This window comes from Polyodon spathula, chromosome 1 (assembly GCF_017654505.1).
Source record: "Polyodon spathula isolate WHYD16114869_AA chromosome 1, ASM1765450v1, whole genome shotgun sequence".
Lineage (NCBI taxonomy): Eukaryota > Metazoa > Chordata > Actinopteri > Acipenseriformes > Polyodontidae > Polyodon > Polyodon spathula.
The window spans coordinates 67,432,200-67,449,007 of NC_054534.1; the positions used below are offsets into that span (position 1 = coordinate 67,432,200).

Consider the following 16,808-nt stretch of genomic DNA (forward strand, 5'->3'; position numbering starts at 1 on the left):
CATAATGGTGATCTAGCTTATGTTTTCATGTTCTGGTTAGCTCTAATTTTGGCGGGGGATGAATGTCACTGACATTAACTTCCCCCTTTTTCGGCTTAGTGAAACAGAAAGAGTTGAGTGTAGTTATGTTGACGTTCTGAGTGAGGCACCCAGCTGAATTCAATGTGTTGTTGTGTAAGCAATACATTGATTAAACAAATACAGTATTATCTGGATGGCATGAGCAAATATGTGCTGTTATTTATGAATACCCCATAGTATATTGGCTAGTTACTGGGAATAAGTAAAAAGACAATAAAGGTGATAACGGGTATTTGTTTAGTCCACCATCTTACATGGGCTCCAAGCTTAACTCCCTTCAGAGCTGTGATAATGTTTTTACAACAGACATGTTAATGCAGGTTACATCTGCTGACTCATAGTTGGCTTGTATTCTGAAAATGATTGGCATCCTAAGCAAACCTATGCATTCTATGCTGTGCTTAGTTTTATGAATAGGTCCCATAATGTGTAGTTTTTGGACCTGCATTACAAAATGGTTTACAACCCATTGTGTTTTAAGCAATATGTCCTTCTAATGCCTACCCCAGCAGTGGGGAAAAATTGACGTGACCAGCTCCAACCATCCTCTGAATTGTCTGGTTTAACCTATTAAACCTGGCACCCCTACACAGTGACTTTGGCATTATGTGTTTTCTAAAGGTCTATAGCACATTCTCCACCACCAAGCCACCAACAACTGGCGATCCATAGGTTACCAAGTACACCCGTCTTTTGAAACCTGTAAGATATTCACATCTGTATTAAACATTTCACCATTAGAAACTAGAGCATCACCTGATGATAGATAGCTTGCGTTTACACTAGAAGAATAGTGAGGAGATGCCCCAAAGCATCTGCGTGCAACAGGCTACTCTTTAGAATCACCGGAAGACCTGATTGTGGGTTTTGTTTGTGAGTTGTTAATGATGGTTTACAGGATTTGTTACTCAGAATAGGCGTCTCAGCTAAACTACGTATAAAGGATTAAAATAAGCTCCTTTTCGAACTTCAATAGCCTGTCTTAAATACAAGTGCCTTATAGAAACCGACTAGATAAAACCTTCTAGATAGAAAATTACAAAGTGGACTGCCTGCGGTTTTGTTTTGTTTTGTTTTTTAAACTAATTTTTAAGGGAAAGAAACGGAGGTTAAAATGGAAAACACAATATTAACACTAGAACTCTCAACACTTGTTCCTAAACTAATTGTCCCAAGGATGATGTCCATTCAGAATAGTAAATGGTTACATCCACTGGTTGTAAATATTTACTGGTATGTACCAAAAAAGAAGTCTTTTTATAGTTTTCATTTACACTGTTGGGCTGAAGAAGCATATCAATAACCTTGTCACCAAAGAATTGAGAACTTGTAGCCAAGACAGGTTACTTATTCAAGGTTTATTGAAAAAAACAACATTGTAGGGTTTAATGGAAGGTAAGAACAAGTGGCAACATAACTGGTCATTTTTAGGGGCAATACGATGCAAACAGCTTCAAATATCAATAGGTATGATTTAGCCAATGGACATAACAATTAACCATTCTGGACTGGCATCATCTGTGGGACAGTTCTTTGAGAAACACTGAGTTGCTGCTTTGATTTTTCCTCCTGTTTTAGGAAACCAGGGAAAGGAACTGGTCCATCAGATAATGTGGCCAGTAGGTAGTTAGAGACATCTGTGAACTCTTGACACCATCTAGCAAAGGCAGGCTACTTGTAAACCCAGACCTAGAACATTGTGTATACTTGGATGCGTTCCAGCAGATAGGATCATACTAGCTGTTAAGAAAGATAAATATTATATGGAAGAAAAACATCAACATCATTTAGATTTCTGAAGATAATTATACATAAGTGTAGCCAATTAAAAGCTGACTAAAACTGGGCAGACAGACAGCAAGAGGAAGTGGGAGAGTGAAGATGTCTTTTCCTGCCTGCCATCTGTAACAATTATTTACGTTTCCCCCTCCACATCATTTAAACATCCCAGGGATGTTTTATATTGCTGAAGCAGAAACCACGCTGCAATGGTTGAGAAAGTATTGTTGAATAAAAGAAAATCATTTTTTGTGTAGAGCTTTTGTTCCTCCCAGTTTTAAATGTTTAATTAAATGCAAGATTCACAAACCTTCTTTACTGTAATACTAAAAGTTCAGTCCCTTATACGTTTGCTGTGGTTTGCAAATGCTTAGTTTCACCATGGTATCCTGCAGTAAATGCTTATAAATCAGTAGAGCGGATTTCCTCCAAGGATAATAGGAAGGCTGTGGAAGGATTTTGATTCAGTATACCGATTAGCCTTCAACAGAGGACGCTTTCATTGTTTCCCCTGTGGACAGTCTTATGTGTGTTGTTTCCGTGGTAACCTGCCTGTCTATCGTACTCCCCAGGAGGAGAGCTAATGCAGCTAAAAGCATCTCTCCACTATTTATCCGGGACCTGTTGTGAATAAAAGATACTGTAGAGAGTTAACATTTAATTTTCTCCTTTCATTTCCTTGTGCTTTTGGGATCCTCATTGTTCTTTTAATGTCATTTGAAATACTCCACCTTACCATAACACTTCTGCCCCTGAGGCAAAGCTTTGTGTAATTACATTGTTACATTTGCAGGCCTTTGTTGAATATTGGTCTTAAATAAACATACAGATTGTATACATGATGAAGGAGAAGTGATATATGGACTGCAGTATCATGTACTGTCTGCTATTGCTTATATCAAGGGTCTAGAACACATGTTAATCTTGGCCCTGCAGTTCTCCAGGACCAAGGTTGGAGACTTCTGGCTTATATTATACTGAAATCTGAGTCCCAGGTAATATTTGCATTCCTTACAGTGTCTATCAGGTGGCCTTGTTGTATTTACTGCCTTTACAACCTAAAATAAAATACAAAAAAAAAAAATAATAATAATAATAGAAATAATTATAGTTCCTTATTCCTCGACAGGACAGTTTATTTTGCATTGCAGTATTTATTTATATTTCTGTTCATCTTTGCTGAAGGCTGCTATCTCAAAATAAAAAAAAGGAACTGAAACCGTAACTGGGATTTTTGTGACAGATCATTTTTTCGTGTTGAAAGTCATTTACAATATACCTACATACAAATAATACTAGTCTGTCTGTAAAAGTAGTAAAAAAGGAAAATTAATCTAAATATTTATTTATTTATTTATTATGATTTTCACAACATCAGTGTGAACAGAAGTGACAAACTGTTCATTTAGTTCAAGTCCTTAATCCTGTAAATTGGCAAGCTTCACAGCATATAAAAAAAAGACTAGCCCTTTGTGTGCTTCTGCTGTGGACAGTTTGCAGTTTTTTTTTTTTTTATTTGTTATCACAGCTTCTTATTTTACTATTGTAATCTACAGGTGTGCTGTTATTTTGTGGTATGTGTTATAACGTGGTACACCGTGCACTGCACTTGACCTGCATGCATGTGCACATGATTTTAGTTCAAAAAACAAGGAAACGCCCATCTGAACGAGGTACGATGCACTGAGTTGGGCCTTAAAGTTATTTTTTAATATCATTTTTTTTCCAAATTCAGCAAATGTATGTGACTTTAACTGATGAGCAACAAATTGGGTTATCTAAAATTGTGAAGATATACGATTTTGTGGGTGAACTACAGTTTGTGTTGTTCTTGGTGATTCTGTGCAGTAGTCAATCACAGCACTTAACAGCATATCATTTTGTGGCATTAAACAGGAGTGCATACCATATTCTGACAGGTATTATGCAGATTGTGCTTTTGGTCTTGTTTTTGCTGTTTTGCTCATTTTTAAAATATGCAGCAATGTGGCAAAGTTTAGAGTTAAGGTGTCAACAGCTACATTAAAAATAATAAAACACACTTTTTTCACTTCACAAAGTGGAATTTCAAGTAGAGTAGGTAAAGTTAAATGCTCTCTATTAAAATCACGGACAACAAAAAAAATCACGGAATCCGTGACAACCGTGACCATGGTGACTTAATTCCAGTCTTACCCATAGTCATGTGTTCACGAGAGTGCAACATTTTGTATAGACTATATTTAACTTCTGTTAAGTTTTGTTCGAAATGTGACTGTTTATCACAGGCAAGGATAGTAGTGAAGGAAAAGCTGCAAAATGAGCATGCAGATGTACTGTGTTTCATTAGAAATGTATCAAAAGGAATACCCACACTTCCACAGCTAGTGATTTACTGTTAATTCAAATACTTTTGTTTTCTGTCCAGATTCCTCCCCATTATGGTTCTGCCTCCAATGTGAATGGTGCCCCTGTTCAGATGATTTGCCTGAGCCCTGAAGGTAGGTGTCCAGTGAAGTGCTTCCTTCCTGTAGCCCAGTCTTGGCTGCTGCTGTAGCTCTGTACCAGATGACACACAGTTCACCTGCCTGAAGCAACAGTAGGAGCTCCCAAAGGCTGAAGACAGATTGCACATTTCTAGTAAATGTTTGAAAATAACAGCAATATTAGAGAGGAAGGGGGGTTGGGTTAGGAGCAATAAACAGGAACACAATGCAGCAGGCTTATAGTGTTTTAACAAATGTGTTTTCTCTTGTATTAGCAGAGAAGCCGCTCTACTGCTTACAATTGTGTCTCTGCTTTGTACGCAAATGAATACAATTTGGTAAATTGCATGCCCACATGATTAGAATCAGGGCCAGCTAAAGGTTTTTTGTTCAATATATTGTATTAAATAGTTGGTCACCTACGGATATTGTAGCGTGCAATGGGGAGGGAGTGTAGGCAAGGCAGAACTGATTTAAATGCACAGTATTTGGGTTCCCTTTCAATTACAAAATGTGACCATTACTGAATAGGTATTTACCTCCTAAAAACCCAGAAACCTGAATAAAATATATCAAAGCTGCTCACTGAGCCAGTGATGCAGTCATGGCCCAGCTCCGAGGCACACAAATCTCGATGCCCTTTTTCCTTTCAAGAATGACTTAAAAAACGAGAGCCTAGTTCAGATAAGTACTTGTTACTTTTTGTATCTTAATTTCACATTTATTGTGTTTTACTAAAAATATATGTGATATTGATAATAATCGCTGTATTAGTTTTACTAATCATGCGTGTTGTTTGTTACGTCTACTGCGGCCTTGTGCCCAGTGTGAAGCCAGCAGCTTGAGTCACTCCTTCCCAGGGATCAAGCAACATAAGTCGGGTGACTTGTGCTCTCCCCCCAGGCTGCAATGTGGAGGCTTCAGTTGCCGCATTGGTACAGGCACCTAATGTAGAGCTCCTGTCCAAGGATGCTATCTGCCCCAACAAGCAGTGCTGGGTCTTGGAGGTGATCCTCAAGCGTGCCTATTCAGCCAGTGCATTTGCTGCACGGCCGGGCAACTATTATTCTGGTAACCCACCAGACCTATTTTCTGAGGTCCCTCTAACATTCACAGGACCTCATCAGAACAGTTGGATGAGCTGCGCCTGGTTAACAAGAACCTGCTCCGTGTTTCAAAACTGAACAGGCAGTTATGACCTTATGGCGTCCGACCTGTCAAGCCTGCAGCTCTGGGTCTGGCCTGTGAATGGCTCCAGTTGAGCTGTCTGGTGTGTTCTAATAGGGTCATTGACACTCTGCAGAATGCCAGAGCAGCGTCCACGCGTTCCCAGTAAGGGTACAAGTGGGGTGTTTTTCAGACGTGGGGTCTTTGTCTCGTGGGTTTGACCCCACGACCTTTCTCATGGCAGTTATACTGCAATTTTTGCAGGACCTTTTTGACGAGGGGAAATCCCCTCTACGTTAATGGTCTATCTGGCAGCTATTGCAGCTTGCGATGTCAGAATTGTTTTGAATCTCAGCACTTCATGTCAACCACTGTGGAATTGGAGGCTTTCCATCCCCCTCCTCTGACAGAGAGTGGCAGCTCGATACGTTCTGTCCGGTTCGGGCCCTGGCCTATTATGTTGACAGGACAAAAAGTTGCAGGCAGTCTGAACAGTTTTTTGTCTGCAATTGGGCTAAATCTCATAGTCAAGCCCTGTCTAAGCAGGCACTGTCCAAATGTATCACAGACACTACCAAGACTGCTTATGAGCTGGCTAACTTGCCCCCTCCAGAGAAGCTCACTGCCCATTCCACCAGGGGCATGGCAACTTCATGGGCTTTATTCCGGGGTACATCTGTCAAGGACATCTGCAATACAGCGATGTGGGCTACTCCCTATACCTTCACTAGGTTCTACAGACTAAATGTTATGGATCCTCAAAACCCTGGTTTTGGAACTGGAGTGTTAAGAGTGGCTTCTCAGTTGACCCTTACAACACAGACATAGAGGTGAGTTCACCCTATATTTTTTTCTCCCTAGCTACTTGTTACTGGGGTGGTGCATTTCCTGGTAAATATTTAGGAGAAAAAACTAAAAGCAGGGATGATGCATTTGTTTGGGTTAGGAGGGTCAAACTAAGCCACCATCTCTTATCTCAACAAACAGATTATTGCCAATGTTCTCATAGTTTACACTTTCTCAAATAAACAAATGGGTGGTGGATGTTCTACTCAGAATGTGTTTTCCTGCTCATGTTTGTATACTACTGTAAAACTTCAAATAATCGCCTGTCTCCAATACGCGCCAGGTCTGCTGCAAGTATTGTAAACGCAGGGTCTCTGCTAAATGCGGGGTCTCTGTCATTGCCATTGAAGATGAGGAGGAGCTTGCATGTGATGAACTGCAAAAGTGACAGCGATGAAAGTGACTCAGGATTATTAATAATAATAATAGAACATTTAATTTAAGGTAGGCCTACATGTAATGCATATTTGTTTAATGCAGTTATTACATTATTAAAAGTTTTGATGATTTTAAGCATGTTGAAAGTAGACCACATAAAAACCTCTTGGTGTATTTTAACATGTTTTTTGTGTTAACAAAGTTTGAGATTAAACAATAAATTATTTTTGATAATGATACTTATTGCTTTTATTATTGTTCATTTTAAAAATATTTTAGAAGTTGGTGGTGGTGGTGGTGGTGTTGCTGTTGTTGTTATTGTGCTGTAAGTGTAGCCTACACGCCTGTGTTTTGATATCTACAGGGTGGTCTTTTAGTGAATTGAACTATTATTGTTAACAATTGTAAATCTAATTCTGTTTTTAAATACAAATTCGTACTTCTGCTTGTTTATTTTCCAACATTTTGCATACCGTGTCCTTGTTAACCAGTGCATATAAAAAGACCATAATAATACTTCGCTTAATACTTGAGTGTGTACAATACAATGTGATTTTGTTTAAAACAAAACTGTTACTTAATTCCCACTTACACACAACCTTTTAACAGAGTTGCTGGAATGTTTAAATTGGTTGTGTCTTAGCAGATTCTTAATGACCGCATAAAGCAAGTGAAGCTAGATATCAGATATAAACGCCGGTCTCAAATAATCACCGGTCTGCTGGCAAATATTGTAAATAAACGCCGGAGGTGTTTAATTGAAGTTTTATGGTATGTTCATATTCCTTTGACTGTTTAGAGAGAGAGAGAGATTGATTACATATGCAGTTATGAGTTAGAAAGCTGTTCAGTTGCAAATTGTATATTTCACAGTGCCCGGAAAAGACTCACCCCACCAGTAAAGACTGTGGTTGATAAACTTGTTTTTTTAAGCTTTCGGGACACTTTCTGTGCTGTAATAATTACATTTAGTAAAGACAAAGAAATTATGCAAACTCACTTTCTGTAATTTCTTTTCACTGTTAAATTACAAAGATTTGCATTTAGCATGTCCCTTAAACTTGGATATATACAGGAACTTCAATAAAAATGCAATTTCAATACAGCCTATTAAGGGGTAGTGCAGAATCCATGCATAGATGTTTTACGTTCTGTACAGGAATAAATAAGAACATAAGAACATAAGAAAGTTTACAAACGAGAGGAGGCCATTCGGCCCATCTTGCTCGTTTGGTTGTTAGTAGCTTATTGATCCCAAAATCTCATCAAGCAGCTTTTTGAAGGATCCCAGGGTGTCAGCTTCAACAACATTACTGGGGAGTTGATTCCAGACCCTCACAATTCTCTGTGTAAAAAAGTGTCTCCTATTTTCTGTTCTGAATGCCCCTTTTTCTAAACTCCATTTGTGACCCCTGGTCCTTGTTTCTTTTTTCAGGCTGAAAAAGTCCCTTGGGTCGACACTGTCAATACCTTTTAGAATTTTGAATGCTTGAATTAGGTCGCCACGTAGTCTTCTTTGTTCAAGACTGAACAGATTCAATTCTTTTAGCCTGTCTGCATATGACATGCCTTTTAAGCCCGGAATAATTCTGGTCGCTCTTCTTTGCACTCTTTCTAGAGCAGCAATATCTTTTTTATAGCGAGGTGACCAGAACTGAACACAATATTCAAGATGAGGTCTTACTAGTGCATTGTACAGTTTTAACATTACTTCCCTTGATTTAAATTCAACACTTTTCACAATGTATCCGAGCATCTTGTTAGCCTTTTTTATAGCTTCCCCACATTGTCTAGATGAAGACATTTCTGAGTCAACAAAAACTCCTAGGTCTTTTTCATAGATTCCTTCTCCAATTTCAATATCTCCCATATGATATTTATAATGTACATTTTTATTTCCTGCGTGCAGTACCTTACACTTTTCTCTATTAAATGTCATTTGCCATGTGTCTGCCCAGTTCTGAATCTTGTCTAGATCATTTTGAATGACCTTTGCTGCTGCAACAGTGTTTGCCACTCCTCCTACTTTTGTGTCGTCTGCAAATTTAACAAGTTTGCTTACTATACCAGAATCTAAATCATTAATGTAGATTAGGAATAGCAGAGGACCTAATACTGATCCCTGTGGTACACCGCTGGTTACCACACTCCATTCTGAGGTTTTTCCTCTAATCAGTACTTTCTGTTTTCTACATGTTAACCACTCCCTAATCCATGTACATGTGTTTCCTTGAATCCCAACTGCGTTCAGTTTGAGAATTAATCTTTTGTGCGGGACTTTGTCAAAAGCTTTCTGGAAATCTAAATAAACCATGTCATATGCTTTGCAATTATCCATTATGGATGTTGCATCCTCAAAAAAATCAAGCAAGTTAGTTAGGCACGATCTCCCTTTCCTAAAACCATGTTGACTGTCTCCCAGTACCCTGTTACCATATAGGTAATTTTCCATTTTGGATCTTATTATAGTTTCCATAAGTTTGCATATAATAGAAGTCAGGCTTACTGGTCTGTAGTTACCTGGTTCAGTTTTGTTTCCCTTTTTGTGGATCGGTATTACGTTTGCAATTTTCCAGTCTGTCGGTACCACCCCTGTGTCAAGAGACTGCTGCATGATCTTGGTTAGCGGTTTGTAAATTACTTCTTTCATTTCTTTGAGTACTACTGGGAGGATCTCATCCGGCCCAGGGGATTTGTTTATTTTAAGAGCTCCTAGTCCCTTTAACACTTCTGCCTCAGTTATGCTAAAGTTATTTAAAACTGGACAGGAACTGGATGACATGTGGGGCATGTTGTCAGTATCTTCCTTTGTAAAAACTTGTGAAAAGTAATCATTTAACATATTTGCTATTTTTTTTTCTTCATCTACGATTTTGCCATTTGTATCTCTTAAACATTTAATCTCCTCTTTGAATGTTCTCTTGCTGTTGTAATATTGGAAAAACATTTTGGAATTGGTTTTAGCTCCCTTAGCAATGTTCATTTCTATTTCTCTCTTGGCCTTTCTAACTTCCTTTTTGACTTGCGTTTGCAGTTCTGTGTACTCTTTCTGCGTACTTTCTTTTTGGTCCTTTTTTAATGCTCTGTAAAGTGCCTTTTTTCGCTGAATATTTTTTTTAATTGATCTATTAAACCATTTTGGCAATTTAGTTTTACATTTAGATTTGTCTACTTTAGGGATATAATTGTTTTGTGCCTCTAGTACTACATTTTTGAAGAACAACCATCCTTCTTCTGTGGGTGTTTTCTCTATTTTACTCCAATCTACTTCTGTTAGTCTCTGTTTCATACCTTCATAGTTTGCTTTTCTAAAATTGTAAACCTTAGCTTTAGTCATTTCTTTTGGGGATTTAAAAAACACTTCAAATGAGACCATGTTGTGGTCTGAGTTTGCCAGTGGTTCTCTGACCTCTGTTTTAGTTATTCTATCTTCGTTATTTGAAAAGACTAAATCAAGGCATGCCTCCCCTCTAGTGGGTGCCTTCACAAATTGTGTTAGGAAGCAGTCATTTGTCATTTCCACCATTTCTATTTCATCCTTCGCGCTACCCACCGGGTTTTCCCATTTTATTTGGGGGAAGTTGAAATCCCCCATTAGTATGGCTTCTCCTTTGCTACACACATTTCTAATGTCATTGTATAACAGATTATTTTGCTCACCATCTGAATCTGGCGGTCTATAGCATGCTCCTATTATTATGCCTTTTGAATTTTTGTCCGTTATTCTGACCCATATTGATTCGGTTTTATTTTCTTTGTCCAGGTTTAACACCTGGGCTTCAAGACTGTTTCTTATGTATAGCGCTACCCCTCCTCCTCTTCTGTCCTGCCTGTCTTTCCTATACAGTGTATACCCACAAATATTATATTCGTCCCCATCACTCTCAGACAACCACGTTTCTGTAACACCTATCACATCATAGTTACCTGTTAGTGCAGTAGCTTCAAGTTCTAGAATTTTGTTTCTGATACTTCTAGCATTTAGATAAATACATTTAATGGTTGTCTTACCTGAGTTGTTGTTCTTGTTTTGATGCGGTCTCCCTTCTGTTTTTTTGTTGATTTCTCCTCCCTTCCTTTCTAGTTTAAATGCTTCCGAACCTGCTCGAGGATCTTTTCTCCGAGTAGACTAGTTCCCTTGTTATTTAAATGCAGTCCATCCCGTCTATACAGATAGTCCTTGTTGTAGAATGTGGTCCAATGATCAAGATAGGTGAAGCCTTCCCGTGTGCACCACGTCTTCAGCCATGCGTTTTGATTAATTATTTCCAGCTGTCCATATGGTCCTTTGCAAGGTGCGGGTAGTATACCAGAAAATACCACAGTTTTGGTTTTCTCTTTTAATTTCCTTCCTAGCTCTCTGAATTTGTTTTGCAGGGATTTTGGTCTGTCTCTTCCAATGTTGTTTGTACCAATGTGGACGACTACTACCGGGTCGTCTCCTGTTCGTTCCAGGAGCCTGTCCACGTTCTCAGTGATGTGCTTGACCGAGGCTCCCGGAAGGCAGCACACTGTTGTAGTAAGGGGGTCCAAACTGCGAATTGAACTTGCTGTGTTTCTCAATATGGAGTCCCCAACAATCATGACCTCCCTTCTTTTTGCTGTCTGGTCACCACTGTCAATAGGGTCCTGGATGTTGTTCCTTTCATTCTCTTGTTGTTGGTTCTGCTCATCAAAATTCTGAAGTGACTCAAATCTGTTGGTTGTTTTGATTTCTGGTGGTTGTGTTTGACGAAGTTTCTTTTTTTCCCTGCTTCTGCCTACCTGAACCCAGCTGTTCTGACCTTCTATCTCCCTGGTGGCTTTCATTCTGTTAGGAGTGGTGCAGACTTCCATGAATTGTGGGTGTGCCAGTTCCTCAAGATCCTGTTGCTGTCTCACTTCTTCCAGCTCCATTTCTAGCATACTTACTAATTTATGCAAATCCTGGATCGCGCGGCACTTTAGGCACACTTGGTTTAGCTCCGCTGGGTTTTCTCGGATTTCCCACATCAAGCAGGTGTCACAGATTACTGGCTTGAAGACCATGTTGAGGTTTTTTTTTTTGAAGTTTAGTTTCTTCTGCAGCTGTCAGCCTGCTTTTCAACTGCTTCGAAACTGCTCTGTACTTTTCCACTCCTGTACTTCTCCCACTCGCTGTCGCTTCCACTCGCTGTCGCTGGGAAGAAACTAAATAATAAATAAGTTGCTTCGTAGGTAATTTATTTTCCAATTCATGGTGTCTTCCCATGGGTGGTGGAAGCAAGGCTCCGTCAATCTGAAATGCTGGTTCTGTTTACCAAGTAACGTAGGTAGGTTTCTGAAACCGCTGCAGCCGTTATTTTACATATTGTACCGCTCCATTCTTTCCAGCAGATAACGGGAACAAATGTTTGTCAACCTCGGCCATTCTGGACAAATACCAGATTGGAAAGGTGATTGGAGACGGCAACTTTGCTGTTGTGAAGGAGTGTGTAGAACGGTAAGTGAAGTTTTCTATCGGTTTGTTTTTAATGGATAGAAAATAAGTTCCATGGGCGCTGAAGGCCGCTTTTTCTGGGGCAAAGTTTCAGTTTGTCCCTGCCCCTCCCTCTTTTTGGCATTGTAACATGCAATAAGGAATATAGTTCTTGAAATAACCCATTGTGATATAAATGCAAAGTAGGATAGTGTCCGGTACAGATTTAGCAGCACTACCCAAATTTCCCATTCTGTTCCTCAGAGGGGTCTCAGATGGGCAGATTCGTTACTCCTTTAATCTGAAGGACCATCCTCGATTCACTATTGAAACACTCCTGCTGAAAGATCCTTTCTTCCGCTCTGCACTTTCATGCTGAAATAGCAGCAGCAGCAATTTTACTGACTGATATCTACAAAGAAGGGATTGGTTTATATTGTCAGTTCTGTTGCTCTGCCAGTATCCCTGCTTTGAGGTATAAAGAGACAAATCAGACCAGAGGAAGCACAGGTAAGCTCAAATCACAGGTAAGCTCACCACAGGTGAGGGTCATTGATGTTAGTTGAGCTAAGGTATCACTCGAAGTGAAATAACTGAATAAACAGCTGCTTGGATTTGTGAGGATTTTTGTTCTCCACAGAATCTACGCAAAGCAGTAATCATTACAAATCCAAGCAGCTGTTTCTGTACTTATTTCACTTTGAATAGTAAATTAGCCCAGTCCACAACAATGACCCTCAGTTGGTTGTCAGCACCTGATTTTAGTGGAAAGCTCAGTCTGAATAATCAAATAATTGTTTCGTGTAGCACTAGATTATGGTTTCTTATCCCAGTTTATCTCATGACTTACTTGGATAAGTCATTGTACCTGTGAAACTGGTTAGAAGCAGGTCCCCACTGGAAATAAGATGGAGTCTATTTCAAGGGTCTTTAAAAACAGCCACTTTAACTCTGTGTTAATGCCCCAAAAGTGATGTACTTATGACAAAATCTTAAAATTCTGTAAAAGGTTCTGTAGGTTACAGCAGCCTAAGATTTTCAGCTTTAAAATAGACTTCAGTGATATAAATATTAGACTGTCCTTTGTCCAAAAAAAAAAAAAAAAAAAGTAAAAACATATATTTATATAAATACAGTAGAAACATACAGAAAACAGGTCAGTGATGGTTTTAAGAAATTTGGTTAGTAACTAATATATTTATGAAACATTTGTACAGGTAAAACTGTACAAAAGCACAAACCAGTGTTTCTTAATTTTTAGTGCAGAAAATTCAATATTTATTTTCTAAAATGATATACCATTTTGTTCACCATATGTACAGTATCAAACCGTAAATCATTACAGTTGATAAAGAGCTTCAGTACTATCTGTGTGTTTGTTTGTTTTTTTTGTCATATAGGTCCACTGGTAAGGAGTTTGCCCTCAAGATAATTGATAAAGCCAAATGTAGCGGAAAGGTAAGTGAATTTCAGTTTATGAACACAAGGATATTGGCGTGTGAAAGTATTTAAAAATTTACTTTAAAAATGAATTTATGTAAATGCATGGCTTGGTGCTAAGTTTAATGTAATAGCAATCATTTTACAGAAATTTTTTTTATTAAGAGCATGAGCCCCCGAAACTTTTATTTGCGAGGTATAATATGCTAGAGGACTGATAAATTGAGAAGGCCATTTACCTTGAAACAAAGAAGCTGTTTAAATTAGGGTTAGTTTTCAGTAATGATCCTTCTTTTATCTTTGTCTCTTTGTTTTTGAAAGGGCTGTTAATAAGATTACATGTACTGTCCTATAGGCTTTCATTTCATTGTTCAGCATCTCTCCACTTATTATCACAGGGTCATGGACCTTATCTGCTACGTCTGGCAGTGATGGCATTTTCTTTAAAAATAGCCTTGAACTGCACTTCAGCCTGTCCGCCCCTTGAAAATAACTCACTGATTGATTTGATTTTTGGTGGGGAATATGTTGTCACCTCTCTCTGATTTAGTGATCTGTTTGTAAACATGTGGTAATTGAACACTGGATTTACAATGCTGTGAATACTGTGTGCTGACATGTGGGCTTTCTGCACCAAGACACTTTTAAATTATAGCTCATTGCTGTTTGCTCTATAATGCAGGCAAAGTCTGTTTTCAATACATGATGCTGGTGCTCTCATCACATTGTTACTGGTTCAGCAGGGGTAAAACATGTTGTTTTGTTCAGCCTTGATTAAGTCAAGCTCCTCTGTGCTGCTGAAATCTAAAACAAGTACTTTGAATAAGAAACTGTCCTGGCACCAGATCAATACTTCTCTTAGCTCTAGTTCTGTTTATACCACGCATTTGTTTTGGGAACAGTGCACATGATTATCAGGGTTTAATTCCATCCAACCAGGAGCACCTTATTGAGAATGAAGTGGCAGTGCTGCGAAGGGTGAAGCACCCCAACATCATCATGCTGATCGAAGAGGTGGACACTGCGGCAGAGCTGTACCTGGTCATGGAGCTGGTGAAGGTGAGAGGGCCGTTCTGACGAACCTAATGCAGCAGATCATCTAGATTGCATTTACAGGACGTATTGCCCAATTTATGAAAAGTTGTTCACCCATCAATCAGGAAACTCCACTGCAGGGAGCTGCCACATGGTAGATGACCACAGAGAATGCCTAGCTTTAAGAAAAGCAAAACCAAAGGGAATCAAAACATTGGAAAAGAAGAGATATGTTTAAAATAACAATGTTTACCAGTTTCTAATCACATTCAGATCCTAATTGTCAGGCGAGCCTTGGTGGTTGACTTTGCCTGTACCGCCTTGAGGCAATCAACCACCTGTCGGTAGTGCCTCTAATCAGGGTCCTAGTGTACTCCATTAGTGTAACAAGATAAGACAGTAGTATGATTATAAAACTTCACTTTAAATATTCTTTAAATTATAATACAGGACAACAGACATGATTACATGACTGGACTGGATTTGCCACTGGAAAAGGAGTTTTAGTACTTAAGTGACAGGTTGCCATTTAAACAGGGTTTAATGTTTGTTTTTTTCCCCGTAAAGGGTGGAGACCTTTTTGATGCCATCACATCCTCAACTAAGTACACAGAGAAGGATGCCAGCGCCATGGTGTACAATTTAGCCGGCGCTCTCAAATACCTGCACTGTCTGAATATTGTTCACAGGGACATCAAACCTGAGAACCTTCTGGTAAGCACGTGGTGCACAAGAGCTCTTGTACTATAAAGTGCTGCATTTGTTTCATATTTTGTCTATATTGTACTGTATTTCTCAGCTTCCAACTCAGAACCCTAGGGGGTCCCAGCGTCTAAGACTTCCGTAAAGTATTGCATTATAATTGGCAGCTGCCAGATAAAATCAATAAATCAATAAATCAGTTATTAAACCATTTCAGTCCATCTCAGCACCCTATTTCTGTCAGTGCAGGTCAAAACTAAAAAGCAACTCCCACGTTTTTTTTTTATGTTATTCACAACCCCAGCCCCCCAACCCCCTGTCCCGTCCCGTCCCCCGTCCCGTCCCCCGTCCCCCGCCCGAGCTGTTAAATGCCTAATGGGGTATGGTTGAAAACAATGCTTTTCCACAGCAGGTTGCAAATTATCAAGATGTACTGCTCCAGTAAATAACACAAGCACAGCACAATCTTAACCACAAAAAATAATTAGTCAGTAATGTGTGATAGTCGGCTATCAAACAACTAAAGTTATTCAATAATTGTACAACAGGCTGTGTTATTTAATGCATTAACTTTCAATGTATTCTTGTGAAACACACAGCCTGATTTGAATGTGGAATGGAGGTATCCAGAATTTCTGACTATTTTACCAGCACCCATGCCTAAATTACACTAAATAACTATGGTATGACATTTCTGAAGTTCGAATACTTGTAGATGCTTGACTGCCCCTACAGCACTTCACATGTGATCAGTCCAAAACCAGGTCTCATACAATATATTACAATACAGTAAGAAATCCAAAAATAGATTACAGTATCAGCGATACTTTATTAACTACCATAAAACTGTCATAAAACAGATGTCCCCTGTTTAGCAGGTGGAATGGAGATAAACCAACAAAGGTCAGGCTATTGATTTTAGCACTTTTACTTTAATAAGGTTTAGTGCGTGATGTGATAATTATGAGGTTTCATATTGAAAACCAACTTTATTTAGTGCTTTATTTTCATTGTGCTTCTGTCCGGATTGAGGCAGTTCGCAGATTGCACACTATGTAGTTCAGAAAAATAAAGTTGGATGGATTGCTTAAGGTAACACTGCAGAATCTTGCCTGTAGGCTGAGACAAAACAACTCTGTATTCCATTGCAGTTGCTGCTGTGAAAACTGCCGCTCGATAGCCATTATACACTATCACCAGAGATCTCCTCTGTGACAGGCAATTTAAGGCAAAGGAGAATGAGGGATGTGCAGAGAATCCAAATGTACTTTGTTCTATTGGAATATGACTAGCACACGTACAATATTGACCACCAGATGGCGCAATGCGTCATGCAGAAATCCTACTGGGTAATGTATCTAGGTCGGAACATAGTATCACACATTAAGGTAGCCTTTTGATTTGTTGTTTTATTGTGTTGTGATATATTCTGATAAATAGGTTATTTATATATGTTTATATGTCAATTCGCTTAATAT

The 16,808-nt window shown here is 38.9% G+C and overlaps 1 protein-coding gene across 4 annotated transcripts in view; it reads left to right on the forward strand.

Moving 5' to 3' along the window:
• Positions 1–16,808, forward strand: part of LOC121321327 (serine/threonine-protein kinase DCLK2-like) — an 86,753-nt gene that overhangs the window by 57,456 nt on the left and 12,489 nt on the right. For 3 of the 4 annotated variants that reach the window (XR_005950929.1, XM_041260222.1, XM_041260236.1), the window contains exons 7-11: positions 4,268–4,340; positions 12,069–12,177; positions 13,554–13,611; positions 14,533–14,652; positions 15,196–15,342. Coding sequence is in view for 3 of the 4 variants with exons in the window: in XM_041260222.1 (XP_041116156.1) it covers positions 4,268–4,340; positions 12,069–12,177; positions 13,554–13,611; positions 14,533–14,652; positions 15,196–15,342 (507 nt within the window). In the remaining variant the exon portion in view is untranslated. The remainder of the gene's footprint in view (positions 1–4,267; positions 4,341–12,068; positions 12,178–13,553; positions 13,612–14,532; positions 14,653–15,195; positions 15,343–16,808) is intronic. The other variant, XM_041260228.1, reaches the window with a different exon arrangement.